Below are 15,500 nucleotides of genomic sequence, written 5' to 3'. Positions count from 1 at the left end.
TTGCATGAAAGAGATCAAAACAAAGAGGAGACTCGGTAAAGGAAACTAACTTAAGATCATGTGGGAAAGGGTCTGAGTTTGGGAGTAAGAGAATATACTGAGTTGCTATTGTAAGGCTATTTCTCTCACTGACAAAACCGAAAATGAAATGAAAATTTCATGAAATGAAAATGAAAACAGAATTAAACCTCAACAAATAAAGTATTAGAATTAATCCATGCTGTCTGTTCTACATCCCCAGTGGACACTACAGGGTAATCCAGGACCCAGGACTGCAATATTTATTAATCTCTAATGGATTTGGGAAAGTAACATAGGTTACTATGTTATTTTAGCCACTTATTAGAATGACGATTCTAATATCATGGCTTCCACCACCTACTCCTTGAGCAAATCAAGGACTGATGTTCTTCTTTGCCTTTATTTAGACTGTGATCTATAACTGTAATGCATGGTACTAGCCCTGCCCTGTCAACCCCATTTTCAATGGCTTGAAAACTCCTACCTATCCTTCAAAATCCAATTTGAATGGCATTACCAATGGTAGCTTACACAAATGAATTGGTGGGTTCCTTTGCTGTACTCTATTACGTGTTTCTTAATGTGTCTACATACCACTGCTATCCTTAATTATAAAAAATTTGAGGGAAAATGCCTGACTCATCTCTAGTGCCTAACACAGTGCCAAGATGGAGAAAGATGAGAGAAAATGACAAATTTTCATCATCATCATTGCCAATGTATCACCATCCTGAAGGACCAGCCTAAATGTATCTAGTTACTGGGCTAACAGCTTAACAACTTCATAAAAGCATTACATTTATGGAATATGGTAGATATGGGTTTAAATTCCAACTTTACCAATTACCAGCTTTGTAACCTTAAATAAGTCACTTTACTTCTCTGAGCATTAGTTTCCTCATCTATACAAAGATCAATAATTGGATTTTCCTCATGGGGTTTCTATAAGGATGAAATGTAATCATACAGAACACATAGTGTACAACAAACACTTAAACAGTAGTCTTTACTATTAGGTCAGTGTAATTTTGAGTCCCTGTGAAGATCCTGACTGCTTGGACTCAGCAGTTTGCCCATAATACTCATTCTCCTAGCCACCATACAGCAGAAATGTTGTGTCAAGCCATTTCTGGGCTCTTGAATAGGACCACAGACTAGAAACATGCCAGAGTATGAATTTCTGTCATGGATCCAAGAGAAACTTCCATGAGAAGAGTGGTTCATTGCTCAGGATGAGAATAGTTTGCTCCCGATTCCTAGGAGACCTCCAGTATAACATTCTATTTGTCATGGCATCAATGAAAACCCAGTGTAGAAATGTGAGTCTGACAAACAAAGTGAGTCCAAGATGGATAAAGTCAACTCTCTCCTTCTCTCTTATCCTGGCTTCTGACCCTAGCTCTGTCACTTGCTGGGTAAGTCACTTCCCTTCCTGGACCTCAGTTTTCCTAGCTGTAAAACAAAGCTATTGGATCAGGTGGTCTGTCCAGGCCTATCAGTTTGGATACTCCGAAGTTCTCCTTTCCTTCCCTTCCTACATGCTCCTCTACCCTTGGCAAACAATAAGTTCTCAAAAGAAAGAGTGGGGACTCACTGACCAAAAAAATAAAAGGATGCACTCTCTACAATAGGAGGTGGCCTGGGCTGGGGATGTGGCTCAAGCGGTAGTGCGCTCGCCTGGCATGCGTGCTGCCCGGGTTCAATCCTCAACACCACATACAAATAAAATAAAGATGTTGTGTCTGCCGAAAACTAAAAAATAAATAAATAAATAAATAATGGGAGGTGGCCAGATTTTCAAGTTAAGAAGCAAAGCCCTGGTTTTTGACATTTAAGGCACTAAATGTGGGCCCAGGATTATGGGTGATGCCACTTCCTAAATGGTGAAGAAAGAGTGATACAAAGGGAAGAGACCCTCCCAAGGGAGGTGATAGTTTTAGAAGTCACCATGCCCCTGACAAGTAGCCAGGCCTGGCCCAGGATTTTGGTCAATCCAACTCACTTCATACAGTCCCACAAGAAAAAAAGGAAAAGCCAAGGGAAACATGAAACCTGCCCTTCAGTTGTACAACTTCCCCTCTATGCTATTTAGAGTCCAAGTGATGAGAAAGACTGTCACATCCACTCCCAAATGTCTAGGCAAAACCTTTAGTCCCTGTTATAATTTAGATGTGGTGTTCCCCAGAAACTCATGTATGAGACAATGCAAAAAGGTTTGAAGGGAAAAGCATGAAGTTATAGTCTTAACCTAATTAGTGAATTGATCCGTGATGGGATTAACTGAGTGTTGACTGGAGGCAGGTGGGGTGTGGCTGGAGGAGGTGGTTAATTGGGGGCATGGCTATGGGGTATATATTTTGCATCTGGAAAGTAGAGACATCTCTCTCTCTACTTTCTGATCGCCAAGAGGGCTGCTTCCCTCTGCTACACTCTTCTGCCATGATGCTTAGTCTTACCTTGAGCCCCAAGGAATGGAGTCTGCTGTCTATGGATTGAGACCTCTGAAACCGTTAGCCCTTAAATAAACTTTTCCTCCTCTACAATTGTTTTTGGTCTGGTCCTTTAGTCAAAGCAGCAAAAAAGCTGACTAAAACAGTCCCCATGGACTGGAAGGAACATGTCAAAGTAGGAAATGGAATTAGCATTTGTTTGAATCCCTGCTGTTTTCATGTAAGTACATGCAACTCTTGGAACAACTTGAGAAAAGTAGGGTGGAAATTGCCTGCCCAGCTGTAAAAATGCAAACAAGATTTGTGTTTCAGAAGCTATGGATATCTTATTTTCTCAAGAGAGCCTTGTCAAGAAAATAAGTATCTAAATGTGATTCCTCTGCTGACAGAGACAGGCTCTAAATGTCTATATAGAGCACAATGACAAGGATGAGCTGAGTAGAATCAACTAAGTGGCAGAGTTGAGAGATAAGTAGCCATGATGCAGATAAGTGAAAGAAAGAAGGTTCTCTTCAGAAACAAAGCAGCAGAGAAAGAGGTTAAGTGATAAATTGAGGCATTGACAGAGAAGATGGGGGCATAGAAGGTACACAAGGGTTTAGGGAGAAAGAAGATCATAGCTAAATGATGGGGAACTTGGAGGGGACCAGGTGATAAGAAAGAAAAGGAAAGAGTTTGGGGGTTACAGAAGAGGGGAAAAAAAAGAGGTAACTTGGGCTATAGGAAAAGAAAGAATTCATACACAAAACTGATGGCTCAATAATGGGAAAGAAAAAAATCTAAATGTCAGGCAGAAGAGACAGTGTCTTAGAAGGTAGTTAAAATAAGCAAGGTATTAAGGAATTAAAGGGCTGTATATGGGCTAATGATGAAGGGATTCCTAAATGAGGTGACCAGAAGTACATGAAGGGTAAAATGCACTGTGGGAGCTTGATCTGGGGAGCCTGTTAATTAAGGTGCAAATCTAGATTATACCTGGAAGGCATAAACTATAAACTTTTTTAAACTGTAAACTTTTTTAGAAAAATAAAAGAAGAAAATCTTGAGAATATAGTTTGTTAAGGAGTTATACATGCTGATAAAAGCACCATACATAAAAAGAAAAATCAACAAAGTGAACCCTATCGAAATGTAAACATTTTGCTCTGTGAAAACCCATGTGAAGTTGATGAAAAGGCAAGCCACAGACCTGGGAGAAAATACTTTGAAATGTCATATCTGACAAAATGCCAATATCTAAAATATATAAAAATTCTCAATACTTAATAGTAAAAAAACAATCCAGGGCTGGGGTTCTGGCTCAGCAGTAGAGCGCTCGCCTTGCACGTATGAGACCCTGGGTTTGGTCCTCAGCACCACATAAAAATAAACAAACAAAATAAAGATATTGTGCCCATTTATAACTAAAAATTTTAAAAAAACCCACTAGGAAAAAAGATATGAATAGACTAAATTAGCTTTCCTCTGCTGAGACAAAATACCTGAGAGTATCAATTTAAAGGAGGAAAGATTTATTTTAGCTCATGGTGTCAGAGATTTCAGTCCATGGGTGGTGGTTCCCATTGCTATGGGCCTGTGATGAGACAGTACATCATGGTAGAAGGTTATGGCAAGAAAGTTTCTCACCTCAGCGTAATCAGAAAGCAGAGAAAGAGAATGAGGAAAAGGGAGGGAGCAAATAAACTCTTCAAAGGCATGCCCTCTCCCCAAACCCCAGCCCTATGACCTTCTTCCTCCAAATAAGCCCCCCATATATTAATGTTTCCACTACCTCCCATCTGTGCCATCAGCAGGGGACCAAGCCTTTATCACACAGCCTTCAGAGAAGGCATACATTTCTCCAAAGTTGATGTCCAGATGACCAATAAGTGCATGAAAGGATATTCAACACCATCAGACATTAGATAAATTCAAATTAAAATCACAATGAGATGTCACTATTATGATCTATTATATTCTATTATATATATAATATATATGATATATATTAATATATAATTAAAATATAATATTAATTATAATTATAATTATCGATATATAATAATATAGATTCTATTTTATATATATAATCTATTATATTCTAACATCTATTTTAATGGTTAGAATACAAAATAGTGACAATATCAAATATTGGTATAAATGCTTAAAACTGGATTACTCATGCAATCAACCATGACACATAATTTGCTGATGGGAAAGTAAATGGCATACCACCCTGGGAAACAGTTTGGCAATTTCTTACAAAAGCAAAATTAAGCATGCAATTATCACACCACTTAGCAAATGTAATCTTAGAAGTTTACTTCTGAAAAATCAAAACTTATGTTCATCCAATAACCTATTCATAAATTTATATAACAGCTTTATTCATAATAGCCCTAAAATGGACATAACCCTAATGTCCTTCAATAGGTGAATGGTTTACTGTGGGACATTAATACCATGGAAAACTGTATAAGGCGTAAAATGGAATGGGCTATTGATACATACAACAACTTAGATGGACATCAAGGGATTTAGGATGAGTTAAACAAAAAAGCCAGCCTCAAAAGATCATATACTGTATAATTCCTTTTATGTAACATTCTTACAAAAGCAAAATTTTAGAAATCAAGAGTGGATTAATGTTATACAAGGGTTGGAGGAGATGGTGAGAGACAGGTGAGGATGGCTATAAAAAGGCAACAAAATAAATACTTTTGGTGGTGCAATTGTTCAGAACCTTCATTGAGGTGGAAGATACATGAATCTATGTGTAGGATAAAGCTGAAAAAAACTAAACACATCCAAAAATGTTAGTAAAACTTGGGAAACTGAATAAGATTGGTGGGTTCTATTAATGTCAGTAACCTGATTGTGACATGGTATTATAATTTTACAAACTGTTATCATTGGGAAAATTGGGCAAAGTTGCTTGGGAATTCTCTATATTATTTCTTACAAATGCATGTGAATCTACAATTATCTCATTTTATATTTTCAACTTAAAGAAAAAGAAAGAAATTATAAGTGATATCATTATCCAAGTAGCAGTGGAACCCATACATGAGGATAAGTTTGAGTAGCCATGTACTTAGTGGGGAGTAGGTCTGCTAGGAGTGCAAAGCAGGGCTAACAGAATCCAACAGCTAGGTATGAGTTATATCACACCTGGGTAGAGACAAAAAATTTGGACAGCAAGGTGTTAAATGGGAGTCTCTTTGGTGTTCACATCCTCATTGCCCATAGTCCCCAAACGGGCACCTGAGCCACACAGGCAACTGTAGGATTGACTTCAATCAGGCCATAACCAGGGACTATGAAAATATTCCCATAAGACCTATGAATGTGACACTCTGATCACACAAGTTAGCAACACTCAGACATGACAACTGAGATGTTCTACATATATTAAAATGGCTTGCCTGTCCCAGAGTACTGAAAGGCTTCTCTTTCTGCCTTTCAGCATGAATCTGAAAATCCAGAAACAAATTACCACAAACTAAGTGGCTTTGAATGAAACAAATTATCTTTTAGTTCTAAAGAAAAGAAATACAAAATGAGTCTTAACTAAAATCAAGGTGTGCTCCTTTAGGAACACTGGGCATACTACTGGTGGCTCTAGGGGAGGATCTGTCTCTTTGTCTTTTGCAATTCTTTTCAGATGCCTGAATTCCTTGTCTACAGGCACTTCTTCCATCTTCACAGTCATCAGAGTAGTACCTTCCGACATCTCTGACTCTTCTGCCTCAGTCTATCACATCTTTCTTTATCTCTCCTGCCCCCCTTTCCTTTTTAAGGAGCCTTATGATTATGACAGCTGCACCTAGATAATCTTGAATAATCTCACAATCTCAAAATCCTTAAATTTAGTACATATACAATGTTACTTTTGCCATATAAGTTAACACATTTACATGTTCCAGAGGTGAAGACAAAGATTTCTTTGGGTGTCCATTATTCTTCCTACCACAGAGGTGAAACGAGGCACAATACTGAGACTTTCTTCAAAGCTGATTGTGATACATGGAAGAAGGGTAAAATGATGAACACCAGGTCCTGGTATGAGCAAAGGAGAGAGAATTTCAAGAGAAGAAGCTGATTTTCACCTTTCCCAGGCTTTCTAGTTTAAAGAATTATGGGCTTTAAATACTCAGGCTAGAGCATAGCATATGACAGGTGCTCAATCAATGGCCCTGTATCCTTACTTGGAAGCTCCTCCAAGGATTCTCTAGTTTAAATAATTACTGGGCTTCCAGAGATCTTCAAGGTCTAGCTCAAAAATTATGCCATCTCTATGAAATTTCCTATGATCCTTCTGTTCTTCCCCACTTAGTAGTCAGATATAACTCATCATCTGGGGTTTTGTAGCACACTATAGACCATATAGACCTCTATTTAGGTACTCTAAAATTTTGCCTCTAAATCAACAGGCAATGAAGGGAGTTGCTGTGCTGGCTGGGGCGACTGATCTGACTGTCACAGGGAAATTTGCAAACTCTACAATGGAAATATGGAGAAATATGTCTGAAATATACGGGATCCCTTAAGGTATCTCTTGACATTACCATACTCTGTGACTAAGGTCAATGGCAAATTCAATCTAGGCAGGAACACTGATGACACAGACCCTTCAGTAGAGCATGTTTGGGTGACCCTTCCGGGTCAAGAACCATGACTAGGCCAAGGTGCTTGTTGTAGGGAAAGGGAGTACTGTATAGGTAGTGGATGATAGTAGTACAAATACCATCTACAACTACATGACCAGTGACAGAGAACTGTATTTGTCATGAGTATCTCCTCAATTTGTTATAAAACATTTGAGTGTGAGTGTGTAGCAAATATCTTTGTGTTCTTCCCCCTCTTATCCCCCTATCATGTAATAGATGATGTACTAACTTTATATCATGGCATTTAAGTATAGTCAACTTTATATCATAGTATATAAGGTATGAGAGATATCAAGGAGAAGAGTAAACATTATCCAAATCTTTGTATGCTCCTCTGGGTAAAGCGTTAATGCATTTTCAATTGTACACAGAACAGTTGAACCATGTTAGGTGGAAGTATGTTCACACTTTTGTCTTTATTTGGAGATATGTATGGGTACCAAATTGACAAGGCATGGACTTGTGAGAGTTAATTTTACGTGTGAACTTAACTGGGTGTATTAGTCAGGGTTCTCTAAAGGAAGAGAATCAGCAGGAAGTATAATTATAAAAAGGGGATTTATTAGGTTGGCTTACATGACCAGAAGCTGGATAGTCCACAATGGCCACCTGCAGGCTGAGAGCTGAAGAACCAGTAGCTCTGCAGTCCAAGAAACTGAATTCCCAGAGCAAGAGGGATCAACAGTGCTACACTAGTTCAAGACTGAAGGCTTCTGGAGAATCACTGGCAAAGTCCACTTTGGAAGAGTGAAGAAGTGAGAGTCTCATATCCTCAGACAATCGCAGTACCAATCAAGAATTGGTTTAAGAAGAATCGAGCTTTCATCTGCTGCTACTTCCTTGTTCTTCCAACTTTTATTCAATCCAAGCCATCATCCTATTGGACAGTGCTGCCCATGCTTAGCAAGGGTCTCCATTGCAGTTGGCTATCCCACGTGTCAATCATTCCTAGACATACCCTCACTGACACACCCATAAGCCTCTTAATTGTCAGCATCTCTTAACCCAATCAAGTTGACAATTCAAATTAACCATTACACTGGGCTACAGGTTACCCAGCCACTTGGCCAAAGTTTTTGGATGAGAGTAACATTTTAATCAGTACAGCAGATTGCTCTTCATAATATGGGTGTACCTCAACCAATCAGCTTAAGATCTAAGTAGATCTAGTCCTCCCCAAAATTACAATTCTTCCATCTATTGGAGAGTTCATCTGGAATATTAGCTCATCCTGCCTCACAGCCTGCAAACTGGAACATCAGTCCTTCCTGCATGTCCATTCTGCTTATTGGACTTGTCAGTCTCCATAATCACATGATTTAATTTGGTTATGTTTCTCTGGAGAACATTGAATAATACAGATTGGAAAGAGACACTGATTTCAGGTTGGAGGAATCCATGCCTTTACCCCCTACTAGAACAGGCAGGGGCTGGGTAAGATTCCTACATGTATACTGAGAACTAAGCCACAGGACCTCAAACAAAGTGAACATTTGAGTAGTATTTATCAAGTATATGAGAATCAATTAATTGACTAATCAATCAATCGCGAGTATAACCTTTGGCTTCAGAGAGTTCTACATTTAGGCAAGGCCCCATACATGTCTTTAGCCTCACTAAAGAGAAAGTAGAACATGGGTATATTCTCGAACCTCAATGAATTTCTACTGGCTATGACACCTTAAGTGGCCCTGCTGGTCACAGTGTAGGAAACAGTTCATCAAAAATAGTCCAGCACTATCTAAATAGTTTAGATAGATCTATACAAAATAGCCATTGTCTACCCAAATTTAAATACTATTTGTTTCAGGAGTCATATTAAATGAAAAAATGTTTTTAATATATATTTATTTGTACATATTTATGGAGTTTACTTTGACAATTTGATACAGGAAATAAATTTTAGAAGTCATGTACTTCATTTTTGCTTTATAAATAAAGTTGTTCCCAAAGAAACTTCAAAGAACAGCAAGAAGGATGACCCAACGACCTACTTCAGTCACATTACTGCAGTATCAATACTCATATTCAAAAAGTTCTAAACCAAGCTCTTCCTAAATATAACAAGAACAAATGTTCACTGGACACATACCACATAATAGATTATTTGCTTAGATATTCATATATACTAATTAATTTAACCCTCAGAATAGCCCTATGAAGAAGGTATTATTTTTGTCCCTATTTTACTGAATGAAAAAGTGAGACTCATAAAAGTTAACTTGTCCAAGGTCACAGAGGTAATAAATAGCAGACTTAACATTCACATACTGGATGTCTGGCTCTAGAGGCCCTACCCTTAACCATTATGTTGTTCTACACCTGTTACTATACATCAGCTACTTTGTGTAAAGAACAAGTACCAAACTTATGCAGAAACTTGGCTTTCTCAATCTTGGATTCCTAAGTGAGGCATATTTTTTCTATTGGGGAGAAATATAAGGGGGCTAACAATGCTGTGCCAAGCCATATTGGAGTCCAAGGCTAAAGGGAATTTTGGCAATACTGATCTCATTTTATTTAAAATTTTACTATGTTGTTAATGGTGGATTTTCACATTCATTAATTTTGATTTTTAAAGTATTATATTTAAATACTATTAATCCTGATTCTTGAGTGTTTTTTAGTACCCTCTTAAATTTTGCCCCTAAGTCAAGTGCCTCACTTGACTCTACCTAGTCACAACATAGCCTGAGGGGGAAAAAAGGAGAAGAAAGTCCTAGATCACTTTGTTCTGTCCCACAATGTTCTTTTTTAAAATATTTATTTATTTGTAGGTAAACACACAGTATCTTTATTTGTTTTTATGTGGTGCTGAGGATCAAACCCAGTGCCTCACATATGAGACGCAAGTACTTTACCACTGAGCTACAGCCCCAGTCCCCATATTGTTCTTGTTATGAAACTGTAGCACTTGTTTGCTGAACAACCCAGACAATGTTGAGGCCTGGTTCTATAAGAACAACTACAGGGACTTCTTATTTAGCCACCAGAATACACCTTTTGAAAGGACAGAAAGAACCTGTAAGGGTATCCAGTTAAACTTTCTTATAATCAGATTAGTAAACTTGATTTCTTCACACAAAACTAAGCACATCTATAGTCCCAGATTAAAGTCCTTAGTCCCTCTAAGACTCAAGTAGGGTAGGGAAGGAAATAGTACCAAATTACCCAGGACCAGGACTATATTCCAGGACTCCTGACCCTCTGTTCAGAAATCTTTCTAGACTTTCTGGCAGAAGGGGACTTTGGTTCCCTATTCCAGCCAAGTTGAAGATGAAAACCCCTATATTTCTGATTCTAGAACCTAATTTCTGAGCTCTATGCTAAGTGGTTGAAAAAGGAAAATATCTCCTTCAGGGAAGGCTCAGGCCTGTGGGAGAGATTTATCTAGTTCTAAAGACATAGTGAGATGCAGAAATGCTGGCAGTTTAACAGTTTTATGACAAATATACTCATAGCCTTGAGAGCCCCACTATCTAAGGTCTCCATAATATGTAGCCAAGGATGGGACTGAGCCTCTACTGCTTCTGTCCTCTTAGGAAAAAAAAAAAAGTCATGCATTGTCTTTCAGGTCCCTGGGATAACATCTCTTTGCTATCTAAACAAGGAAATAAAAGCAATCGTCAAAATGAACATTTTTCAACCCAAACATTCTTGAAATTCCCAAAACCTCAGGGCTTAACAAGATAATTACCACACTGGCACTCGCTTAAACTTTCCAACTAAGTTAAGATCAAGGATATCAAGTCCAATAGGACTCCTGACCTTTGGGGATCCTTTGAGATTTTAACAGATATCTACCAACTCATGCTTCCATCTTTCCATTCTCCAAGCCCAGTGTGCTAATTCTTCACATATTTTCCTTCTCTTGGCCTGGAAAAAGACATCCAGTGCTGTCCCTTTAACTTCTACCACCTATTTCAGAACACCTGATCATTGTTCTAAAAACACCTACTCTGGAATTCAGATTCTGGTCTCTTTCTTTGACTTCTCCAAACAGAACTAAGCACTTCTTAGTCCTGGATTGAAGCATTTTTCTTCAAATGTATCTCATTGCTCTAATTCATCATTGGTTTATGGGTCTCCTCTGATTAGACTGTGAAAACTTGAGAGCATAGACTTTTAAAATTTTGCATGCAGCATAGATTCTGAAATGGAATCACTGTTTTCTGAATGAATGAATGGATAAGTGAATGAACAAACAAATATTTTGTCTGACTTATAGAAAATTATTTCACTTCCAATAGGTTGCAAGATTCAAAACAGGGATCATTTTGCCTACACAGGTTTTGAAGACAAACTAATTATTGCCAGTTTAAAAGTTCTGGCATAATTATAAAGATAAAGAGACGATCTATGATTGCCAGGGAGTAGAGGGGAATGAACAGACTACAAAGTGACATGAGGGAATTTGTGGAGATGATGAAAATGTTCCATATCACAACTGTGTTGGTGATTGCATAACTATACACATTTGTAAAAATGCATCAAATAGTATACTTAAACTTGGTGAGTTTAGTATATGTAAATTACATGGTAATAAAGCTGTCTCAAAATGGTCTGAATTTCCAAGACAAAAGGAGCTTTGAAATCTAAATCTATCAATGTAATCCAGGTGGCTGTTATAAAAAGAACATGGACCTGAGAGTTCAGAAACAATGTTCCAATTCTGGTTCTACCAACAGTTATCTAGGTGATCTTAAATAAGATCTTTTAGTTTTTCTGAGACATCTCTTCTGGCTCACTGAGATAGTAGGTGTGGATGCACTTTAAAAAGTTCATCACTTATTATGATCAGAATATCTACTATGAACAGCCAAATTTCAATGAGATCCAGAGACTTTGTTGCCTAAAACTTAGGAACAAGGAAAAATAACTAGATCCTGAATCTCAAGGCTCACACTTGCCAACTCCTATAAACCAATTTCTCCTCCTCATCTGATTAATAAACTTCCTTTTGAAAATGTTTTCTTAGAATAGCCTTGGGGAGAAGAGGAGGCTGGCTAATTTTAACTACTGGGAGAAAGTGTGGCTGGCGTTTTGACAGGTGACACATAAGGGTTGCACAAGGGAAAAGAACTGAGGGGAAGCCCAAAACAGCAGCTTTCTTCTTTGAGACTGCTGGGGATCTGAGTGCTGATCTCACCTCCAGAGTGTTCCCATCAGAGCTCCTTGATTTGGTAAGGTGGGGGACTGCCACAGCAGGTTTTCCTGATAAGATCATCAACTGATGCCTAGCCTGTCAAGGCCAAAGCCAATAAATATGTGTCCCTAAAAAAGCTGGCAAATATTAGGAGTGGTAGGGATAGAATATGGATAGATCCATATGCTTTTAAACCTACTGTAGATACCCTGCCATTTTCCCTAATTGTGCCATGGAATGGGCATGAAGCTGCTGGCTTGGGGCCACAGAAAGTCTAAACTGCCTCTGATATAAATTTATTTCCTTCCAGCCTCACTTCATTACCTGGAAAATGGAAGTAACATAGTATTTCCACGATGGCTGTGAGAATTAAAAGGCATTATATGTGCAAAAGTACTCTCTTAACTGTAAAGTTTACAGACATGAAAAGAGTGGCTCCCTTTCACTCTTAGAACTGTTTATAAGAGACCAGCTTGAAATGACTCTTCCCAGGGGACAGGGATATATTATATAGCTCCTGCTGTCTGAAAAGGCCATCTCCTTTTGCTCTGTCTATTTCAACCTTCCCATCTTTCAGAGCCCAGCTCAAATTCCACCTTATAAAAAGTCTTGAATATCACATAACTAGATTATTTTTCAATTACCTTGGCTCAATCCCTTGAAAAACTGTTTTGCTTACAATTATGGATTTTTGGGGATCATGAAAGATAGCATAGATAAAAGCCCTGCCTTTTGATTTAGGATTATACAGTGAGTTCGGTTCCTGGTTATACTACTTACTAGTAAGATGTCCCCTCTTTGAGCCTCAGAATTTTCATCTACAAAATAGGGGTGAGATTAATTGACAGCATTGCCATGAGGTCAAATGAAACATTGAATTTGAAATAATTTTTCAAATGCCACAGAGATATGAACTATTATTATTACTAGTATTATTATTACTTTTTATAGAATTATAGTAATATTATATTACACATAATTACATATGACACATATACTTTTATTATATTAGTAATAACAATATTACTATAGGGCTGATAAGGACTACAAAACTGTTTCTTAACAGTTATAGTCTTTTTAGTAGCCCCCTAAACCACTGGATATTTTATCTTACTGGAAACACTTCCTTGGATTTTACCTCTAAGGGTCTTACAAAGGTTGGCTTACCCTGGGAAAGAATATTATCACAAATGCCTAATTGCCATCTTTGAACATACACAAATTTCTAATTAAGAGGAAGCCAATCATTTGTTCTCTGACTGAAAAAAAGCCCAGCAGGATGTAGTTCAGTGGTAAAGCTCCCCTGGGTTCAATCCCCAGTACAAAAAAAAAGCCTAAAATAAAGACATGGCTAAAATGTAAACAGGTGTACAGAAGAGTCTGTTGGTGTCCTTTGTCATGAGAGGAGTGGACCAGCCTAACTCTGGACCAAGTAAATTAAGTGGGAAGGCTAGGAAAAGGGAAACTCAGCAGAGGGAAGATAATGAGAGAAAGAATCCAAAACCATAAAAGATTTCTTGTGGGCCTCACTTTGCAACTCTTAAACTACAACAGAAAAACCAACAAACTTCAATTTCATGACACATATCCCTGGCCAAGATATCTAAATGTGTGCTGTCATGAAACAGGCCTAAACTGCTGTGAATCTATTTCTGAGAGGGCATATTCAAATTGGAGGGCAATGGTAGTGAATGCTAAGCCACCAGGCCAGACACCTCTGAAAGCTGCATTCACCGGTATTATTGCTCACCAGGGCTTAGCCATAGAAATATAACCTATGTGCCCAAACACATGCTCCCAGATATACTGACTATGCAGAAATAAAGACTCATAGGAAAACAGGCATTCATAGACATCTTCAAGGAAAAGCATGCAAGTGAAAAGGTCTACAGAATCAAACACTTACAAAAAAGCAGCACGTCAAAACACCCAAAGATAAAATCTGACAAAAAGGAGTGTGTGTGTGTTTATGTATGTATGAATATACTTATACATACACATATATAGATAGACATAAAGATATATAGATAGATAGAAGCAGCAGAGGGTAAAGTTAAGAAAGAACACATTGTAGTCATACTGAAAGACACCCACACATGCACCAAAGAAGCATTTAACAGGCATGAAATGTACAAAGACACACAGAGAGGCATACGTGGACAGACAGACATATTCACAGTTATAGCAAGAAAGCTACAAATGTCCATATAGTGCCCAACAGGCACAGGTATAAAGAATCCTGCTAACACTGAAATCCTAAGTGCCAGTTTTTTATGTCGGTATTTATGACAAGGAATGCCTATGAATATGTCACCAGTTAGCACTGAAGATGATCATGAACCTAAAGGATATAATAAAAGCAAACCAAAGTACCCAGGGTTTAAAATGTAACAGTTCCCCCATCTGCTACAGCAAAGGCAGCCAAAGACAACAGAAGCAGCAAGCTGCATGGAAACCACAAAAACGTCCTTGATTATTCTCATGCAAAAATTAATCCCAGGGGAAAAAGTTCAATGTTTCCATCTTTTATATAGCCATAAAATATCTCCAAACCCCATTTATAAATTTCTTCCATTACACATGCTAGAAGCACCAATACATGTAATATGTGCAGGGAAAAGGAAGCTTAGAGGAACTAAGGTACTAAGAAAGGGGACTTACTTCATTAATTGGCTTGTTTCCTGGTCTCTGCAGCTTCCAGTATCCACCAATTTTCTTGCAGGTTTCTAGAGTCTTGGAGCCCTGGTCCAAGTTACCTGTGGTAAGAGAGTGCTGTTTAGATTGAGTCGAGACCCCAGCTCCTTTTGGGGAGCCCTGACTGTTGGTCACTTTTGCCCATCTTTCAGACCCACCAGCATTAGGGCTTAAGGGGGAAGGGAGGGAAGGGTATGCTCATGTAAATTTAGTGATAGAAAGTTAGCTAAAAGTACTCAATTCAAAACCAGTATCTGAAGTACCCCAGACCTACTTAAATTGCTCTTGGGAAAAGAAGAACCTCAAGCTCTTTGTCTGGAATTATAAAGAAAGAATTCCAGTTCTGGACAATTTTCATGTAACCTTGAAGTCTTAGGTTACATGTATAGCCTGGTTAATTAAAGTACACAATAGCTCAAATTTCTTGCCTCTCCTAACACTTCCCCAGAACAACATAAATAGTTTCAAATTTTCATCCTTTTCTGTAGCCCACCCCTTAAGAGGAAATGTGAGCAGTGGATGTGTCCAAAAACCAGGGAG

The 15,500-nt window shown here is 38.1% G+C and overlaps 1 protein-coding gene across 3 annotated transcripts in view; it reads right to left on the bottom strand.

The window, feature by feature from the left end:
- The window catches only part of Arhgef9 (Cdc42 guanine nucleotide exchange factor 9), a 374,830-nt gene that overhangs the window by 245,829 nt on the left and 113,501 nt on the right, over window positions 1–15,500 (bottom strand). For all 3 annotated transcript variants that reach the window (XM_048797209.1, XM_048797207.1, XM_048797206.1), the window contains exon 3: window positions 14,928–15,022. In XM_048797209.1, the coding sequence (XP_048653166.1) occupies window positions 14,928–15,022 (95 nt within the window). The remainder of the gene's footprint in view (window positions 1–14,927; window positions 15,023–15,500) is intronic.

This window comes from Marmota marmota, unplaced genomic scaffold (genome assembly GCF_001458135.2).
Source record: "Marmota marmota marmota unplaced genomic scaffold, marMar, whole genome shotgun sequence".
Lineage (NCBI taxonomy): Eukaryota > Metazoa > Chordata > Mammalia > Rodentia > Sciuridae > Marmota > Marmota marmota.
Note: the sequence above shows the minus strand (reverse complement) of the source record. Positions and strands in the feature narration are given on the sequence as shown.